Below are 19,295 nucleotides of genomic sequence, written 5' to 3' on the forward strand. Positions count from 1 at the left end.
AGAACCTCCTTGGACTTCAAAGAAATTAAACAAGACTAGAAAGAGATCTCAGAAAATATACCATGTTCTCAGATTGGACTCATTTTACCTCAGTCTTATCTCGCGTTTCCTTTTTTATCTAAAGCTGTTTCTCCAAAGGACTTCTGGGAGAGGCATCTGATGACAAAGTTGATTCTTGAATGAAACATAAATGAGAATCACTGTGAAGTCTAATGAGCCATCAAAGATCAACCTTTGAGAAGTAAAAATTTCCTATGGGAGGTGATTGCAAGGAGCTTGGTGAAAATCCCATGAGACGTACAAAAGGAGAGTAAAAGGAGGTGAGATCTTATCTTTGCGACTGAAGTTGAGTCAGCCGAATGGAGGGGTGTACAGCAGATATTCCTGAGGGCCTGAATGAGGCACGGAGGAGATGCGCTTGCGCTTGGTTTTATCCCCTAGAGCTGCTAAGAGAGTGAGGATAAACAAAGGATGAACTGGATGTCGATTTTATTTTGAGTTGTATCTGTGTGGCGGAAATCCTTGAGAGTCCATGGAAGAGGCCTGATAAAAGGTGAAGGGAGAAAAAGTCTGGGACGTCTGACACATTTTGTTTTTTGGGGACTCTGAAAGTCCTGGGCAGTCCCTTCTATGCTATTTGAAAAGGAAAATGGGAGCTAGACTAGAGTTCTGGTGTTTTTCTGCTTATTTATTTATTTGTTTACTACTTATTTACACCCTCTGCTTGCTTCGCTCGCCAAACCACTTCATATCTCTGCCGCTCGCATATGTGGCTTTCACTTTCATCAAACAACAAATCTTTTAATTCTCGCGGATACGCCTCTTTATTGGGAAGAAACACTACTTTTCCCTGATGGCAGCATGAATTAAATGATCTACAAGTCTCCGACTTAAAGTTTAAATCCGAACAATATATTCGATCTCTTTTTCGCTGTTCCGTTATTTCACCGAGTAATAATTTCCGTTTGTTTGCACTAAGCGATCTTTACTATCATTTTTTGAGACCTTTGAATATTAGTACTTTCATTATCTCTAACCTGCTCTGCATGTGTTTTGCGCCAGCGTTTCAAAATTCTTTACGACGTTCTACTTTGTCATCTACTCTTCATGTTTTATTTCCGGCCCCGGGCCTGGTTACATCACTTGGCACAAAGTCTCGTCTCGCGGGACATGAAAGTATCTCTCTGAAAAAGTCATGTCTTGTTCCAGGATTTTTTTATTATAATAGATTTATTTATTGATTGATTGATTGATTGATTGATTGTTGCTTATTGACATAATCTGAAAATGATTGGATTTGTGGAATGTAAGTTTCTCTCCCTTTGTAAACAAGTTGGACACGTTTGATATGGTTTTTAAAATAAAGAACTGTCTATTTTTGTAACATCTTGTCTGTGTCTCACTCACTCACTCACTCACTCAATACGACTACTTGATGCCCCAAGTTGAACCACTCCTAGGTATGTGGAGTTTACGGGGTGTCACAGTGTGTATGTGTGTATGTGTGTGTGTGTGTATGAGTAAGCCCTGGTTTGCATACTGCATTTACAGTATATATTATTGACAATTGGTGGTAATGTTTGAGTGTGTAATAGACCCTTTTCTCAAATGGTAATTTCAATGTGCATATTTTTGGTAGTCTGCGGTGGGCTGGCACCCTTTCCGGGGTTTGTTTCCTGCTTTGGGCCCTGTGTTGGCTGGGATTGGCTCCAGTAAATCCCCGTGACCCTGTAGTTAGGATATAGCGGGTTGGATAATGGATGATGAATGGATGGATGGATGAATATTTTTGGTAGTATTAAAAGTTAAGTTTACAGGGTGATATTATAATCATTGGGGACAAATTTTAGCTGGGCCAACCTTGCAAGTAACGGAGAATAAGAGCAGGAGTGACCATTATTGAACACACGATGTTAAAGCACCTGTCTAGATTTTGTATTTTGTAATAATCAGAATAGAATTGAGGGTGTAGAGGTGATTGGACCCCTAGGGTCATCTGACCATAATACAATACAGTTTTCATTGTTTTGTAAGAATGCAAGTGCTAAGACTAAAACTGTTAAGTTCAACTTTGGTAGAGCAGATTTTGGGCAGATCAGCAAAGTTTTGAGCAGAGCAAAGTCTAAGGAGGATGGACTGGGATAAGTGCAGAGGCAGTTGAGGAGCAATGGAACTGAGTTAAAAACTTTTACAATGCAGGACATCCCCAAATTTGAAATTAGTAGGGAATCAAAAAAAAAAAAAAAGACTCGTCAGTAGATAGGTTGATAAAAAAAAAAAAAAACAGACAAATAAGGTATAATTAGTTAGTTACTTAGCCACGCTTCTGTCGTCTTCAACTTTGCATCCTGCTTGTCATAAAGCTTCCTCCGCTTCTCTCCATCCTGTGCCATTTCTTCCAGGTTTCTCCCCGTTGCTCTTCTGTCTCTTGTTTCCTTTATTGCCATATCTTACCATTTCTTCTCCTTCCTACTGGAAACCACCTCTCCCCTCCTCTTGCTGTTCTTTAGTCTTCCAGGCATCATACATGGCCTGCCTTATCTTTTCATTCTCAATATGCCTGTTTCATTCAGCTCTTTTCTCTCAAAATCCTTGTTATTAATTGTTCTTGCCCATCGTATTCCCATCTCAAGCAATTTCGGTCAAACACTTCCTGTCTTCTCTTACAAACAAGGCATATAAGACTAATAACTCCAATGTAAATCAAAGGGCATACGAGAGCATGAGGGCAACCATTAAGAAAGACATTGAAATATAGCAGAAAAGATTAAAGATGATCCAAGGTGATTCTTTCAATATTTTAGTAGCAAAACAACAGTAAAGGAGGAGGTGAAGTGTATGGGAATGGTAAAGGGGAATAAAAATATACAGAGAGTTAAATAGTAGATGCTCTAAACTCGCATTTTTCAGAGGTCTTCATATGTACAGTAAGTTTGTGGTAACAGGGTCTACTAAGGAAGTACTGAAGGATTTGAAAATTGTAGAGAGAAAAGTGCTGCTTAGATTAAATTGGCTGAAATCAAACAGATTACCAGGACCAGATAATATTTACCCTTAAGATCTTAAGAGGTTAGCAAGTACAGATATAAACCCTTGATGCATATTTTTAGGAAGTCACCATGCACTGGGGAAATTCCAAAGGACTAGAAAATGGAAAATATTATCCTGTTATATAAAAAGGGAGGCTGGGCATATCCAAGCCACTATAGGCAAGCAAGCTTAATGTACATCACAGGGAAATTAATGGAAGGAATTATTAAGGAGAAGATTGAGCAACACATGGCAAGAACAGGTGTTTTACAGAACAAGTCAGCATGGGCTCAGACGAGGGAGGTCATACTTTACCAACATGCTGGAATTCTATGAGGAAGCAACAAAAGGCTATGATCAGAGTGGTGCCTACGATATTATTTATCTAGACTTTCAGAAAGCATTTGATAAGGTGCCACATGAGAGGCTGGGCATTGAACTAAAAGAAGTTTAACTTTAGGGTGTTGTGTGCAGATGGGTGCAGAATTGGTTCAGATGGGTGATGGTGCAAGGAACCATTTTAGAATTGGCGAATGTTAAGGGTGGTGTCCAGCAGGGATCAGTGTGGGGGCTGCTGCTATTTGTAATAGCTATAAATGATTCGGATAGGAATATAAATAAAAATCTGATTAGGTTTGCAGATGATACCAAGTTAGGTGGATTGGCAGATTGTCTAGAATCTGTTGAATCATCACAGAGGGACTTGGACAGGTTACAAGATTGAGCAGATCTGTGGCAAATGAAGTTTAATGTTAGTAAATGTAAAATATTACACATCGGAAGTAAAATGTTAGGTTTGAACACACAACAGGAGGTCTGAACTTTGAAAGTCCACCTCATGAGAAGGATTTAGGAGTCGTGGTGAACTCTAAGCTATTAACTTCCTGACAGTGTTGAGAAGCAATTAAGAAGGCTAACAGAATGTCAGGTTATATAGCGCCTTGACGTGTGAAGTACAAGTCACAGGAGGTTCTGCTCAAACTTTATAATACACTGGTGAGGCCTCATCTGGAGTACTGGGTGTAGTTTTGGTCTCCAGACTTCAAAAAGGACATAACAGCACTAGAAAAAGTCCAGAGAAGAGCGACTAGGCTGATTTCAGGGCCACAGGGGATGAGTTATGAGGTAAGATTAAAAGAGCTGAGCCTTTACAGTTTAAGCAAAAGATGTTGAAGAGGATGGAAAATTTTGAAGGGAATTAGTCCAGTGATTTGAAACGGTGACTTTAAAATGAGTTCATTAAGAACACGGGGGCATTGCTGGGAACTTGTTAAGGGTAAATTTTGCACAAACGTTAGGACATATTTCTTTACAGACACATGGAGTAAGTGACCAAGTGGTGTTGTGGACAGTAGGACTTTAGGGACTTTTAAAATTTGACTGGATGTCATTTTAGAAGAATTAAGTAGACAGGACTGGCAGGCTTTGTTGGGCTGAATAGCCTGGTCTTGTCTAGATTGCCCTAATGTTCCAAATTCAAAGAGGCTGCTATTTATAATTGTGTTTTGCGTACAGTGGCAGAATAGCATGTGCCAGCCTTGCACAGGAGTCTTTGAAATTGACAGGCCAGAAGCCTGCCCTTTAAGTTGGGGTCAGGCCATCTGTGACGAGGCCAGTCCCAGAGGACCCAGACCTGAAGTAAAAGCTTTTGTGTTGTTTGTTTGATTCCTGCTTTCCTTTTGCACTTCATTGTTGCAGCAATCACAACATGTCTGAGGTTCAAGCCCATTACATGGAATTGTGAGATGGCAGAGCTAACCACTACATCACCATGTTGCTAAGATGAAATGGACCAACATACCTGGGCACACTCTGCTGCCTTCCAGAAGCAGTGGCCAGTAGGGAAGTGGAGATCCCAGCACACAAAGAGCCACATCTGAACTGCCTGGCACTATAAAATGATACAAGAAATGAAAAGGGAATAAATATGCAATTCAAGTTACGCCATAATTTGAATACTTTCATTATTATTAGAACAGTAGGCTAAGCTTTCATGTACACTTTTGTTAATTAAAATAAGTAAATATTCATTTAAAGGTGTTTGCATAGACCATTTTCTTTCTGCTGAATTGTTTCACAATCCAATTATTTTGGTCGTGTTTCACGCAGCAGACTTTCAAGCAAACCGGAAGTAACAATAAACACCCCATGGGTGGGCCGTGGATTTCATTCAATTGGCAAAACACATTTTTTTTTCCCTACGAAAAAATAATCGTGGCCCATAGGAATGAAAGGTCACAAAAGAGATCTCCTTCATATCTTTTTGGTTTTTCCTTGACAACAATGAGATTAGAAAGAAATAAGATGGAGACATTGGCTTTTCAGATGTTTCTCCTGAATACTTCATCTCCAGTATTCTCACCAGGGTCTCCTCTTGAGCTTCAGCAGAGATCTCAGCAACGTCGTATAGTGGGCTCAGATCTTACAGGTAGGGTCTTGACATTGAAATACGCCTTTTCACTGTGTCCCTAATTATTTTTTCTCTGTGGCTCAAATACGCCGCCGTACATTCTGACGTTGTTGTGAAGGTGCAAAAACATAAAAAAGACGGCACAGAAGATGGTATGTGAGACCTTTAAAATGTATCGTGTCATTACGATCGGGAATATGTGACGCTTGAATATAAAAGCACCACGAATGCATTGGTATGTCTGCATTTTGCTTTACCACATCGAACCATTCATCGAACATCAAAGTGCACACATTGATCCTGGGGGATCTGCTTAGCGGCTTTCTGTCACATGTAGATAGTAAACAGAGATTCTGACGTCACATTCCAACCTTTATCACACTCGACGTTTTGGTGGTACTGCAACTAGTTCTCGTGTTGCGTTAATTTCTGAGGACCTGCTCACAGGACACGTCAAATGAATGCTGGGAACACGTGGCAGCCACAGTGTGTGCGCGTATGCGTTCTGAGCGTGAAGTATAAATAAGCCCTTAAAATGTATCATGTCATTACGATGGGGATTATGTGACACTTGAATATAAAAGCACCACAAATGTATTTGTATGTTGGCATTTTGCTTCACCACATCGAACCTTTCTTCAAACAACGAAGTGCGCACATCGATCCCGTAGGATCCGCTAGAGGCTTGCTGTCACCATGTAGATAGTAAACAGAGACTCTGACATCACATTCCGACTTGATCACACTGTACCCCCTGACGTTTTGTTGGTGCTGCAACTCACACTCGTGTCGTGTTAGTTTCTGAGGACCTGCTCAGAGGACGCGTCAAATGAACTCTGGGAACACATGGCTGCCATAATAGGTGCACGTACGCGTTCTGAGCGTGAAGTATAAACAAGTCCTTAAAATGTATTGTGTCATTACAATGGGGAATATGCCATGCTTGAATATAAAAGCACCATGAATGCATTGGTATGCAACTGTTTTGCTTCACCACATCGAACCATTCATCAAACATCAAAGCGCACACATTGATCCTGGAGGATCCTCAAAGCGGCTTTTTGTCACATCTAATAGAAAACAGAGACTCTGATGTCCCATTCTGACTTGATCACACGGCGCCCCCCGACTTTTTGCTGGTACTGCAACTCATGTCAATTTCTGAGGATGTGCTCAGAGGACGTGTCAAATGAATGCTGGGAACTCATGGCAGCCATGATGGGTGCGCATACACGTTCTGAGCATGAGGTATAAACCAGCCCTTAGGGCGAGTTGCAGTACCAACCAAAAGCCGGGGGGGTTTGGGGGGTGATTGTGTGATAAAAGTCAGAATGTGACGTCAGAGTCTCTGTCTACTATCTACATGCGACAGAAAGCCTCTATGCGGATTGATGTGCGCGCTTCAATGTTTGATGAATAGTTCGATGTCCATCCATTTTCTAACCCGCTGAATCCGAATACAGGGGCCTGCCGGAGACAATCCCAGCCAACACAGGAACCAATCCTGGGCAGGGTGCCAACCCACCACAGGACACACACAAACAGGCCAATTTAGAATCTCCAATCCACCTAACCTGCATGTCTTTGGATTGTGGGAGGAAACCCACGCAAACACGGGGAGAACATGCAAACTCCACGCAGGGAGGACCCGGGAAGCGAACCCGGGTCTCCTAACTGCGAGGCAGCAGCGCTACCACTGCGCCACCGTGCCGCCCCATGGTTCGATGTGGTGAAGCAAAATGCCGACATGCAAATGCATTCGTGGTGCTTTAAATTTCAAGTGTCGCATAATCCCGATTGTAATGACGCGATACATTTTAAAAGTCTCACATACCATCTTCTGTGCCGTCTGTTTTTTCTGGGGCTTCCTCCTGACCTGACGGCAGCGGCAAACAGCAATAGACCACCACACAGAACACATTACACGTCTGATATTCCAACTCTCTGCACATTTAGAATCCTTAGATTTATACTTGATATCACTTTCATGATGAAATGCATTAAAGTATTTATGTTACATTTTACAGATAAATCCTTAATTTTGTTGAAATAATGAATACTGTTAATAATTACACGCATGGGGGGTGACACGGTGGCGGAGCGGCAGCACTGCTGTCTCGCAGGGATTCACGTCGCTGGTATTCCCTGCCTGGAGTTCTCATGTTTTTCTGCTGGGTTTCCACAGTGGGCGCCGGTTTCCTTCCAAAGATATGCAGATGTGGTGACACTAAAATGACGCCAGTGTGTACGTGAGTGCTTGTATTCACCTTGTGATGAGCTGAAGTCCCGTCCAGGGATTGTTTCTGCCTCGTGCCCAATGCTTGTTGGAATAGACACATCCCTGGATTGATGGATTCAATCAATAAAGATACTTTTCAGAGATATTGCGATAAGATGTTATCGGAATTTAATGGCTGTTCCAGGCAATTCACAACACGGCGAAGCCGAACCTGTTCTCACCGTGATAATATCTCGCACTGCCTCCTGGTGGATTCTTCCAGATTTACGTAAAATATAAACAGTAAAACCGCTTGCGTAGCAGGAGCGTCCACTGGAGCATGTGTTGCATCACGTGAAGTATAAACCTGGCCCAACTCACGCACACGTCGCGTTACTTTTGAGGATGTGCTCAGAGGACGCATCAAATGAATGCTGGGAACCCGCGGCAGCCATGATGCGTGTACATACGCGTTCTGAGCGTGAAGTGTAAACCGGCCCTTAGTATCCTAAAGGAAGAAAACATATTGGTAAATGGGAGAATCCTTGCCATCTCTACAAACTCCACAGGGTAAGTAACAGATCAAAAAATGACAACTTTCGGGTGGGGTATTCCTTTAATCCTGAGCAATTCAGCGAGACACTCACAAAAACAAATGGTGGGCATGCTCAATGGAGGGGGCAGCGAGGCTGCTGTGCAATATGACACCCTGCCTGTTACAAGAGAACTGGCGAGGCCTGCTGGCTCAGCAGACGGGTAGAATTTCCCTTAAGCTCAACTGGATGAGGTGCCACTTAGTGACCCGAAGGCTCTGGGTTCTCGGCCAGCCTCGCTATGTGAGGTCATGAAGTGGAACAGAGCAGGACCCTTGGAGTTATCTTTCAATGTACAAAGTCACAAATGTAGAAATCCCCTCCTGGAGTTAAAAGTGGGCGATAAACAGAGTAAGTCTAAAGGCACCACCATCACTCACGCTTGTCTGATAAATGAGCCTCAGCCATTTCACCTCACATACGCTCAGCTGCAGTGGTCTTCCCTTTACCAGCTCACACCAGCATAAGGAATCGATGACATCATCATACTCACCGTTTCGGAATTTCGTCTGGTTTCCACAGCGGTCTTGTGTCTCCGGCAGTCCCACCTCGTGCAAGGTTGATTGCAGCAGTCCATAGAGCTGCTGAGCGTTCGGAGCCCCTTCTCCGATTCCAGGCCGCCCCTTCGAGTCAGGCTTGGGTATGATGAGGGGATCGGGTGACAGCTCCACAAAGGTGGGCAGCTCGGAGGGATGTGTGCCCAGGGACAGCTTGAAAGGAGAGACAAAGCAAACACAAACGGGTGGGATTATTATGCAGAACGTGAGAAGGTTCACTTGTTGCTACTGCAGATCCTTGCTTTAATTTCCCCTGACTTTGTATTCTCTGTCGTTGAATTGTCCTCATGGGTATTTTATTTTCATAATAATTCCTCAGTATTCTAGTATTTTTATGTTTTAAGCTTTTGAGCACTTACTTTTTTCCCTGACTTTAAAACTTAAAAAATTTGCCTTGACTAAAGACCTCATAGTTGACTACACGTCTCCATGTTTATGCAAATGTTATATTTTCACGCTGTCCTCTCCACTTCTAGCCGAGACGGCCCTCCTGAAAGTGATATTAGAGGGGATTTGTGATAATAAAGTGAATGGTAAATCTGAGAGTTTAAGAGACAGACACAGGATGTGGACCTATTTATAATCCGCCTATAAATATCCATTAGCAAAGCAGGATGGGAGTTGTTAGCTTTTAACTGTTTCTCTGTAGAAGATCAAGCAAAAAATGAATAATCACAAAAATCACACACTAGTACGTCAGGACAGCCACGGTTTGGTTAGCCTCACCTCAAGGGTTTGCCGTGTGTATAACACAGCTATCTTAAAATGAGGATGGCAGCAAAACTCCTGATCCTCCATATGTGATCCTTCTTCATACCTCCATCCATTCATCCATCCATCCGTTCATCCATCCATTGTCTAAGCCTGCTTATCTACGATCATGGGGGAGTTTAACAGTGGACAGACAAAAAAAAAACGAAAAACGTCCAGAGAAGTGGAGCACCCACCCAGAACTGCAAATTCTACCACAATGGGACATCTGTAATCACCGTGTTGTCAGTCCAAGAGTTTCTCACCGAATCAATATGGCTATTGCACCACGCACCCCAAAAAATGTACCCTGTGACTTCTTTTTATTCCCGACTATTAGAACTGAATGGAAGAAGATCTGATACCATGGAAGAAATCCAGGAAAAAAAAATAAAAACAAGAGGCTCTAGACACAGAATTAAAAGATAAATGCAGGAATTGTTAACAGAAACAGCAGAAGTCCTGGGAATCTCAAGGAGACGATTTTGAAGGTGACAAAAACAGAATTGCTGCAAGTTCTAGAATAAAAGTTTTTTTCATGACTCTGGGAATTGTTGTGTCTCCCCTACTGAAATCAGAAGTAAGACTTGGGGTTGGAATGAAGTTCCTCTTGTGAGTCATAAAAGGTAACACCAGGAAGAATACCCTGAAATATCTTCAGAAATATGGGGGGCAACTGGCCAATTTGACTGAGCCTTGGACTCAGGGCTTCTTTCTCATCACCCTGCCATACAGATGTTCTTGGTACAAATTGTGCTGAACTGTAGAACGATGTACAGATACACCATCTGCAGCGAGATGTTCTTGCAGGTCTTTGGAGGTGATCTGTGGTTGTCTGTCACCATTCTCACAATCCTGCACATGTGCCGCTCCTGTATTTTTCTTGGCCTGCCAGACCTGCTGGGTTTAACAGCAACTGTGCCTGCGGCCTTCCATTTCCTGATCCCATTCCTTACAGTTGAAGCTGACAGTTTAAACCTCTGAGATGACTTTTTGTAGCCTTCCTCTAAACCATGAGACTGAACAACCTTTGTTTTCAGATCTTTGGAGAGTTGCTCTGAGGATCCCATGCTGTCTGTCACTCTTCAGAGGAGAGTCAAAGGGAAGGAAGCACAACTTGCGATTGACCACCTTAAATACCTTTTACCACTCATGACTGGACACTCCTGTCTGTGAAGTTCAAGGCTTAACGAGCTCATTCAGCCAAGTAACCAGCACAGAGCAGTGACAGGCATTCAAATCAGCACAATGACAAGGGGATCCACATTTGTGCACAGCCAGTTTTTCACATTTGATTTAATTTCATACAACTAAATACTGCTTCACTAAAAATCTTTGTTCGGAAAACACTGCAGTACTCAAGTGTTCCTAGGAAATGAAAGACAAGCCACTGTTATCTTTGTTGTTGGAAGGAGAGTCGATTATTATGTAGAGAGGGGTTCCTAAACTTTTTCATATGACTATAAATATGAGCTGGTTTTAAGGTCATTTCCTAGGCTTAGTCATATTGGCCTGTCTGACAGGCATGCAGGACAACATATATACAGTAAATAAACACACACTATATTATATATATATATATATATATATATATATATATATATATATATATATATATATATATATATATATATATATATATTTGTGTGTGTGTGTATTTATAAATATATAAATATGTGTGTGTATGTGTGTACATGTTTATTTATATACATTGTCACTCATGCTTGAAAGAGGACCTCCTCGCAGGCTAGGTTGAGGCATGTAATAACCCTCCGAGATGGGCTACTGCTAGTAACGCTGTCATCTCCTTCTTGTCCCACAGTGCCGAGAAGCTGGCCGGTGAAGGCATTTACCCCCAAAACAGCCTCTCTGGTGCTTGTAGCGATAAGGCTTGTCTCTCTCCTTCTTTGAGTTTTATTAGGGAGTTCCGCCTCACGGGTTGCACAGTCAGCTAATGACACCTTCTTCTGGTTGGCTTGGAATTTGTGGGCTGGGAACCAAAAGGGGCGGAGTCAGTTGCTCACACTGGGTGTCTTCTCAGGGGAGTTGAGATAACAGGAAAGAACATGACTAGCGCCAGTGCACTGCTTCATCCTACCCCAGACAAGCCCTGAAGGTTATACCCTGAGTCCATGTGTGACAATATATATATATATATAAATACAAATATAGTATGGCCACCTGACTACATCCCTTCCAGTCCTTGGCCCAAAAATTTGAACACAACCAGAAGGAGGAGTCATTAGCTGAAAGAGCAACCTGCGAGACGCGGCTCCCTAAGCAAACCCAAACAGACATAAATTATATATACATACCTGTAGTAATTAATGCTTGAATTCTGCATTCTGGAGGAAAAGATAGCACAGTTGTCATGATCCCCCTTAATAATTGGATGAAACCTTGTGTAAAAGACCTTGTCTCTAAGTCACATTCAAACTTTAAAAGATGGAAATGATTACATTGAAAGTTTGCTTAGTTAACGGACTATGTATTTAAATTGTCAACACTATTATAGCTACAGAGTCCCTTTTGCCCTAAATTGTAACCTACATTTTACTTTTCCACCCTAATGAAAGGTCAGGTGTCTGTGTTATCTGGGTGTCAATGCGGTGGACACATCTCTGTCGTTCCTCCTAAAGGGTTCTGATGTCTGGCCTTAAATCTGAGACTCTGTGCCCGTTGTAGTGTCACAGTCAGGCCAGGACACTCAGATGACCCTTCTGTGTTTTGCTAAGGCCACTGGGTGCTGACTTCTAATGTTACTTTGTTAAAAAGCTACACTTCTATTTGACATCTAGTGGCAGAGCAAACTATTAATAGATTTTTTTTTTCACTTGTAAGATAAGTTTCTAGTTATTATTCTAGTTATGCTGTTTGGCCAAAAGTAGGTGAACACTCCTCCAAATGACTGAGTTCAGGTCTTTTATTGTCAACAGGTGCCTAAAATCAGCTTAACCAGGCAATCTCCATTAATAAATATCGGATCACATTGAAGGGCTCAGTGACATTAAACCAGGCCAACAACAGTAAGTCCCATTATTGTGAACTAGAAATGTTGAGGAGCAACAGCAACTCCCAAGCTGCCTCTGGAAGCAACATCAGCACAAGAACTGTGAGTTCATGGAATTTGTTTCCATGGCCAAGCAGCTGCACATAAGCCTATGATCACTTTGTGCAATGTCAAGCATTAGCTGGTGTGGTGTAACACACACCACCTGCCATTGCACTCTGGAGCAATGGAAATGTGCCCTCTGGAGTGACGAATCAAACTTTACTATCTGCCAAACTGATTGAAGAATCTGAGTCTGGAGCACACTTACCATAATGTTTAGTGGAAGAGGGATAACGGCAGGGTTTGGGCTAGACTCTCAGTTAGACAATTGTGCACTTCCAACTTCATGGAAAGTCCTCTTCTGTTCTAACAAACCATGTCTATAAAGAAATGGAGGAACTTGAGTAAGCTGCACAGAGTCCTGCTCTCAACCCCACCGAACACCTTTGGGATGACACTGATTGAGAGTCAGATCTTCTCGTTCAACATCAGCACCTGACCTCACAAATGTTCTTTTGGGGCACTAATTCTCATTGAAACGCTCCAAAATCTTTTAGAAAAAAAAGTGGTGGCTGTTTTGATTGGTAACTGAATTGCGTAAGTTGTGTGTGTGTGAATAGTAGCTATTGAGTTAACTATCCTGACTCCTCTTCACACTCTAGTTCAGCAGGTGGCGCTAATGCAACTTTACAGTTGGTTTGCCAGCCCCCAATTAACAAGAAGAAGAAGAAGAAGAAGAAATTCGTCTGTAGTACATTGTATGAGCTCTGGCGTAGCTTGGTTTGGTCTTTGTTGTGAGTATTGTTAATTGTTGTAATTGTTGGATTTTTTGGTTTATTTTTTACTTAAGGATTCTGAACCATAGTCACTTCACATATAGATTACTGTAATGCTATTCTATCGGTCATTTCATAAAAACGTATCCATCGCTTACACCTTATTAAAAATTCTGCTGCTAGAATAATAATCCGTTCTAAATCCACTGAATTTATTACACCTATTCTTCCCCAGCTTCACTGGCTCCCAGTTTACTACCAAATCCAATAGAAAATACTGCTCTTAACATTTAAAGCTCTCCACAACATTACTGATCTCCTACAGACGTACAATCCCTCTCACTCCTTCAGATCCTCATCTGCAGCTCTACTTTCTGCACCACACATCAAACTCTGTTCTATGGGAGCTCGAGCATTCTCCCATAGTGCTCCTCAGCTCGGGAATTCTATTCCCTCTCATATCCATCAACTCGACTGAATAACACATTTTAAAACTGCCCTCAAAACTTATCTCTTCAAACTGGCATACCAGTTATGAATTTATCTGTCTATCTATTTTACAGTGCTTATGGGAGCTTTTTAATTCTGTATCTTAAACGTAGCTAAATGGTAGGGGCCAGGAGTGTAATGTTAGGTAAAAAGGCATCTGTCTATCTATCTATCTATCTATCTATCTATCTATCTATCTATCTATCTATCTAATCCTGCCAACTACGCTATCTATCTATCTATCTATCTATCTAATCCTGCCAACTACGCTATCTATCCATCTATCCATCTATCTATCTATCTATCTATCTATCTATCTATCCCTGCCAACCACGCTATCTATCTATCTATCTATCTATCTATCTAATCCTGCCAACTATGCTATCTATCTATCTATAATACAGTATAGTGTCTTTCCTCTATCTATCTAAATTATATGCCGAAAAGTGTATTTTGAGCAGTCACTAGTGAAACATTACAGTACTTGGCGGTCACAGAAACGTAACCCACTGTTTCTCCTCATTTTTTAGCAACGTTAATCCCGTGAAAAGTTGAGGATTGTCTGCATATGAAATGTCTGAGGCTTTTGCCCATTACTGCCTATGCTGCAATTTGCCAGATTGGGGTTTAGAAAATTGTGGAGTGATGGCGGTCACATTAAAAGGTAAGGATATCCACACCCTCATGAGTTTCTTCTTCATCTAATAAGTTTCACTCTTTATACTAAATTGGCAGTGTTTTTTTTAAATAATATTAAATTATACAATCAAAAATAAAACTAAAAAGTACAACTCAAAAAGAAAAAAGTCAAACAGCATCCGCCATGGCCTATCCCTTAAATATGGCCTAAATGTTAAATATAAAATCTTTGCCTGAGGGTTGTCCTATTCATATGTGACAGCGATGCTGTCTCACGCTGCCAAGATCCCAGTTTAGGTCCTGGCATGATGTGTTCTATGGATAGAGCTGGCATGTCCAGCCCCCACATTCCCCAGATTCTCCTACTTCACAAGTTCCATAGACATGTGCCCGGTGAGTTTAAGCAGACCCTGTGCTTAACTGACAGCTCATTCAGGGGTCATTCCAGCCTTGCACCTGTTACAGCCAAGATAAGCTGTGGCCTCCATGACCCTGACCAGAGTAAGTGGGCCAGGAAATGGATATTAGTGCACATGTGTCTGGAAATGTTCAGCTCGACATTTAGGCGAAGCAGCTTTTGGTGGAAAAATTATTAGGCGAGAGTAAAAGCATTGATGTCCTTAGCATCATAAAACATAGGATTATGAAGTTCTCTTCATCTATAGGATTGGTAGCACTGGGGGGCAATACAGGAAACAGCTCTGAAGGGGGTGCTAGCCCAGTCATCCATCAACAACCACACAGTCTCTCTCTTGGCTGTCTATCAAAGTTCAAAGATGACGTCCATCTCTGTCTTTCTCAGTAATTTTTCTAATGGCTGTAAAGTCCTGTTCTGGATTCACAAGTCCTGTTACATGTGTGGCATGTGGTAGCAGCAGCAAAGGGTGAACCCCAGATGAACCTTATGATCTCTCTTTTGACTGTCCTGTCCTCCTCCTTTAGACACAGTTGCCATCAGGTGCTGTGGTTGGAAGCTACCTTCTCTAGGTCCCAAGGTGGAACAATGTGTTGTTACTTCTTTTGCCCTCCAGGTGACCATCTACCAGGGTGTAAATGGCCATATAATACTCTGAACTTATTAAGAAATCATTTTTAAAGAAAGTACTGAAAATAAAAAGAATATTGTAAAGAAAATAAAACTTCCAGTTAATCTAAAATGCTGCTGCAACAAGTATTACAAGAACTAGAAAATACGAACACATAACTCCAGTTCTTAAATCCTTACACTGGCTCCCGGTTAAGTTTAGGGCAGATTTCAAAATCCTCCTTTTAACATATAAAACATTAAATGGCCGAGGTCCAGCTTACCTGGCTGAACTTATCGTGACTTGCAAACTAGAGCGCACATTAAGATCTCAAGATGCTGGTTGGCTTATGATCCCAAGGATTAATAAAATAACAGTGGGAGGTCGAGGTTTTAGTTACAGGGCCCCTAAATTGTGGACTGGTCTCCCTGCTACTATAAGAGATGCCCCTTCGGTCTCAGCTTTTAAATCCCTGACTAGAGCTGCTGAATAACTGTGCAGACTGCATCTCTGTTGTCAGTCATTAAACACAGAAACACTAAAGCACTAAAACAGAAGTACAGTGGAACCTCAAGATACGAGTTTAATTAGTTCCAGCACTGAGCTTGTATAGCGAATTTCTCGTATCTAGAACAAACTTCCCCATTGAAAATAATGGAAATCCATTTAATCTGTTCCGCACCCTGTGGTGTTATGGGTCCACAGCTCGTGGAGAAAAGGCCATTGATTTTAAATAAATAATCACCGCACCCGAGGCGGCTTCGTGAGGGGCGATGTTTAGCGAGCAGCGGGGCAGTCGTCGATGTGGGCGTTTCTCACCGTGTGCACAGGTGAGGAACTGCCCACATTCGTGATTGCTCCCGTGGCTAATGCTGCAGCTGTGATGGCCCCTCACGTTTTTAAAAAAGAAGCGCGAGTCGGTTTTAGGGAGAGAAAGAAACGATCGGAGGGAAAAAGAAAAAGAGAGAGAGAGAGAATCGATCGGAGAGAAAGGAAAGGAGAGGACGGAGGTTACCGGGAGCAGGAGAGGAAGCAAGTCGGTGAGAGGGAGAGAGCCGCGAAGAGCGAGCGGACGTGCGAGCGAATGAGCTCGTGGACAGCTGCATGGAAGCTGGGTGTTAGGCCGACACCCACGTGTTTGTGTTGATGTCGCTCCGCTGAGCGAGCAGGTAGCGGGAGTGACCAAGGTGAAAGCGACGAGCGCAGAAGGCCGCAGAAAGGCAGCGGAAGTCGGGAGGCTTGGAGTGGCAGTCCTTGGTGTGAGCGTCCTGGAGACCAAGGAGTCCAAGTCTCGAGGCTGGGATGAGAGCCAAACCGAAGCCAGGGATCGGGAGGTCTCCAGTCTTGCGTGTGTTTGAGGAGGGCAGCTGTAGAGAGCGTCTTGCCTGCTGCTTGGCCCATACGGGATAAGCAGGTGAGACGCTAACAGAAGAGCACCGTATTTGTTGATGGTTTTAAGACTGCTTCCAGGAGAAGATTTTAACCTTCGTTTTTAAAGGATTGTTGTGTTTATTTATTGGTTTTACTCCACGTTCTTTTTATGGATTATTTATTTAATGAATTTGAAGAACTGCACTATTTATGAACACTGTTTTTGTTGACTGTTTTAAATAAAAGCACTTTTGCACTTTCTACCTTCCCCTTGCTCAGTAATTTGCCTCCATTGACTAGCTCATTCGGCAACATTATCGACGGTGTTGGGTTCAAGTGCTTCCAACATCAAAGGGAGTGTGGAGCCAGAACCCACATCGTCACACACCCCCAAAAATATCAACATAAAAATCAATTTTCCTAACAAATAACACTGATAAAAAATACTGTATATACAAGTGGAACCTCGGTTTGCAAGTAACTTGGTTTACGAGTGTTTTGCAAGATGAGCTAAATTTTTTAATTAATTTTGACTTGATAAAACGAGCGATGTCCTGCAATACAAGTAGTATGGATACACTTTGTCTGCTGAGCGTCATGTGAGCATAACTGAGCTGATGGTTCTTCTCTCTCACGCGCATCTCTCTCTCCTTATCTTTCTTGCTCACACACGCCTCTCTCTCTCTCGGGCAATCGTCTCCTATTCTCCGTCTGCATGTCCGCAATATTTTTGGATACGCTTATACAGCGAACTGCTACAGCGAAACAATGAAATCACAAGCTCACAAACGTGTAGATCCTCACGCTACGGGAGAACAAGGAACACTGAGTGAGCTGACGCGCTGGCAGCATCAGCTTGGGTGAATCCCCGAGTCGAAGCGGATCGGGAAACGCATCACGCATAACCACAGCCTGGCTCGTGGCTTGTTACATGAGCCAATGCTCGTATTTAGATCTGAATTTTTCGCTCATACTTTCCTCTTATCTTGAATTTCTCGTATACAGAGGTGATCGTATCTAGAGGTTCCACTGTATTATGATAGTTAGAATTTGTTAGCAACCCTCAACTATTCTGTTTCTCTTCTCTGTACTCAAATATGGCACTTGGTGCCACTGCCCACCTGTCAAGTTGTTCTGCGTGCCTAAGGTAAAGTCATCCCTGATGGAGGATCGCAGGAATCATCGGGTAGAGGGGTCCCTTCATTGGATTGGCTGGCCCAGCGCTGACTCAGCTGTGGAATGGCCAATAGGGGGAGGCAGCTTGATGGTCAAGGTCTCCAGGACTCCTATGATGTGACATCATCTCCTGTTGAATACTGCTCTGTACGTGTGATATTTATATTGCACTATTATATTGCATTGAGGATTACTTCTGTTCTGTTCTGTGTATTGTGTTGTATTGACCTCCTTTTTTTTGACACCCACTGCACGCCCAACCTACCTGGAAAGGGGTCTCGCTCTTTTTGAACCACCTTTCCCAAGGTTTCTTCAAATTTTTCCCTACTAGGGTTTTTTTTTGGGAGTTAGAGAGTTGGGGGGGGCTATCAAAAGACAGGGCTGGTTAAAGCCCATTACGGCACTTTTTGTGTGATTTTGAGCTCTACAAAAATAAATTGTATTGCATTGTAAATTAGATTCAATCATAACGTCATTTATTTGGAATTCAAAACATCCACACATCCAAATGGTGACTCTGCAACAACCTAAAGCAGAAGGTGGCATGGCACTTACCTAACTTTCAATTTATTACAAATACACAAGTTACAAAAACCTTGACATGGACACAAACAGATGAACACACACACAGGCTTGGCCCGCAATAGAAATAAAGATCTGCAGTGCCTCTTTATATTCCTTAGCTTTGTGCTCAGTAAACACAAGTTTTTGTCAATATACTAACAACCCAATTGCCCTTCATTCACTCAGAATATGGAACCAATGTGGGAAGCTCTTGAAGATAGAGAAGCTTCTATCTGTGGCACCGCTATATGATAACCTGATCACGCTTCCTATTTTGGTGTCTCCTTATTCCATTCCCCAGCCATTTTAGTTGGTGATAGACAATCATGGACTCAGTACTTCTGCAGCTGGTCCAAATGAGGCAAACAATCATGCCAGGATACGCTGAAGGCAGCAGGCATGACCGTGCTCCTGTGGCTTGGTGTGGCGGCTGTAGGTTACTCAGGGTTTGCAGCTGCAGATGAGAGTAGTGAGACAGACTGCATGGTGGAGATGGAGGTTCTTGTTTTGGAGGACATAGCCGTCCAAAGGCTGCTGATGCTTGATTAATGTGCTTCTAGATTTCATTGTCAATACTGTTGTCTTCGGATAGAATTCTTCCCAGAGACCTGAAAGATGGGACTATTGAGATTTGTTTACCAGCAA

At 42.5% G+C, this 19,295-nt stretch overlaps 1 protein-coding gene across 2 annotated transcripts in view; it reads right to left on the reverse strand.

Annotated features, from left to right (window-relative positions):
• The window catches only part of LOC120538030 (carnosine synthase 1-like), a 56,481-nt gene that overhangs the window by 19,064 nt on the left and 18,122 nt on the right, over positions 1-19,295 (reverse strand). The window contains exons 2-4 of one of the 2 annotated variants that reach the window (XM_039767417.1): positions 12,879-12,990; positions 8,745-8,961; positions 4,832-4,921 (exon numbers count right to left, since the gene is read on the reverse strand). In XM_039767417.1, coding sequence (XP_039623351.1) covers positions 4,832-4,921; positions 8,745-8,961; positions 12,879-12,881 — 310 coding nt within the window. In that variant the 5' untranslated portion in view covers positions 12,882-12,990. The remainder of the gene's footprint in view (positions 1-4,831; positions 4,922-8,744; positions 8,962-12,878; positions 12,991-19,295) is intronic. The other variant, XM_039767416.1, reaches the window with a different exon arrangement.

This window comes from Polypterus senegalus, chromosome 10 (genome assembly GCF_016835505.1).
Source record: "Polypterus senegalus isolate Bchr_013 chromosome 10, ASM1683550v1, whole genome shotgun sequence".
Taxonomy (NCBI): domain Eukaryota; kingdom Metazoa; phylum Chordata; class Cladistia; order Polypteriformes; family Polypteridae; genus Polypterus; species Polypterus senegalus.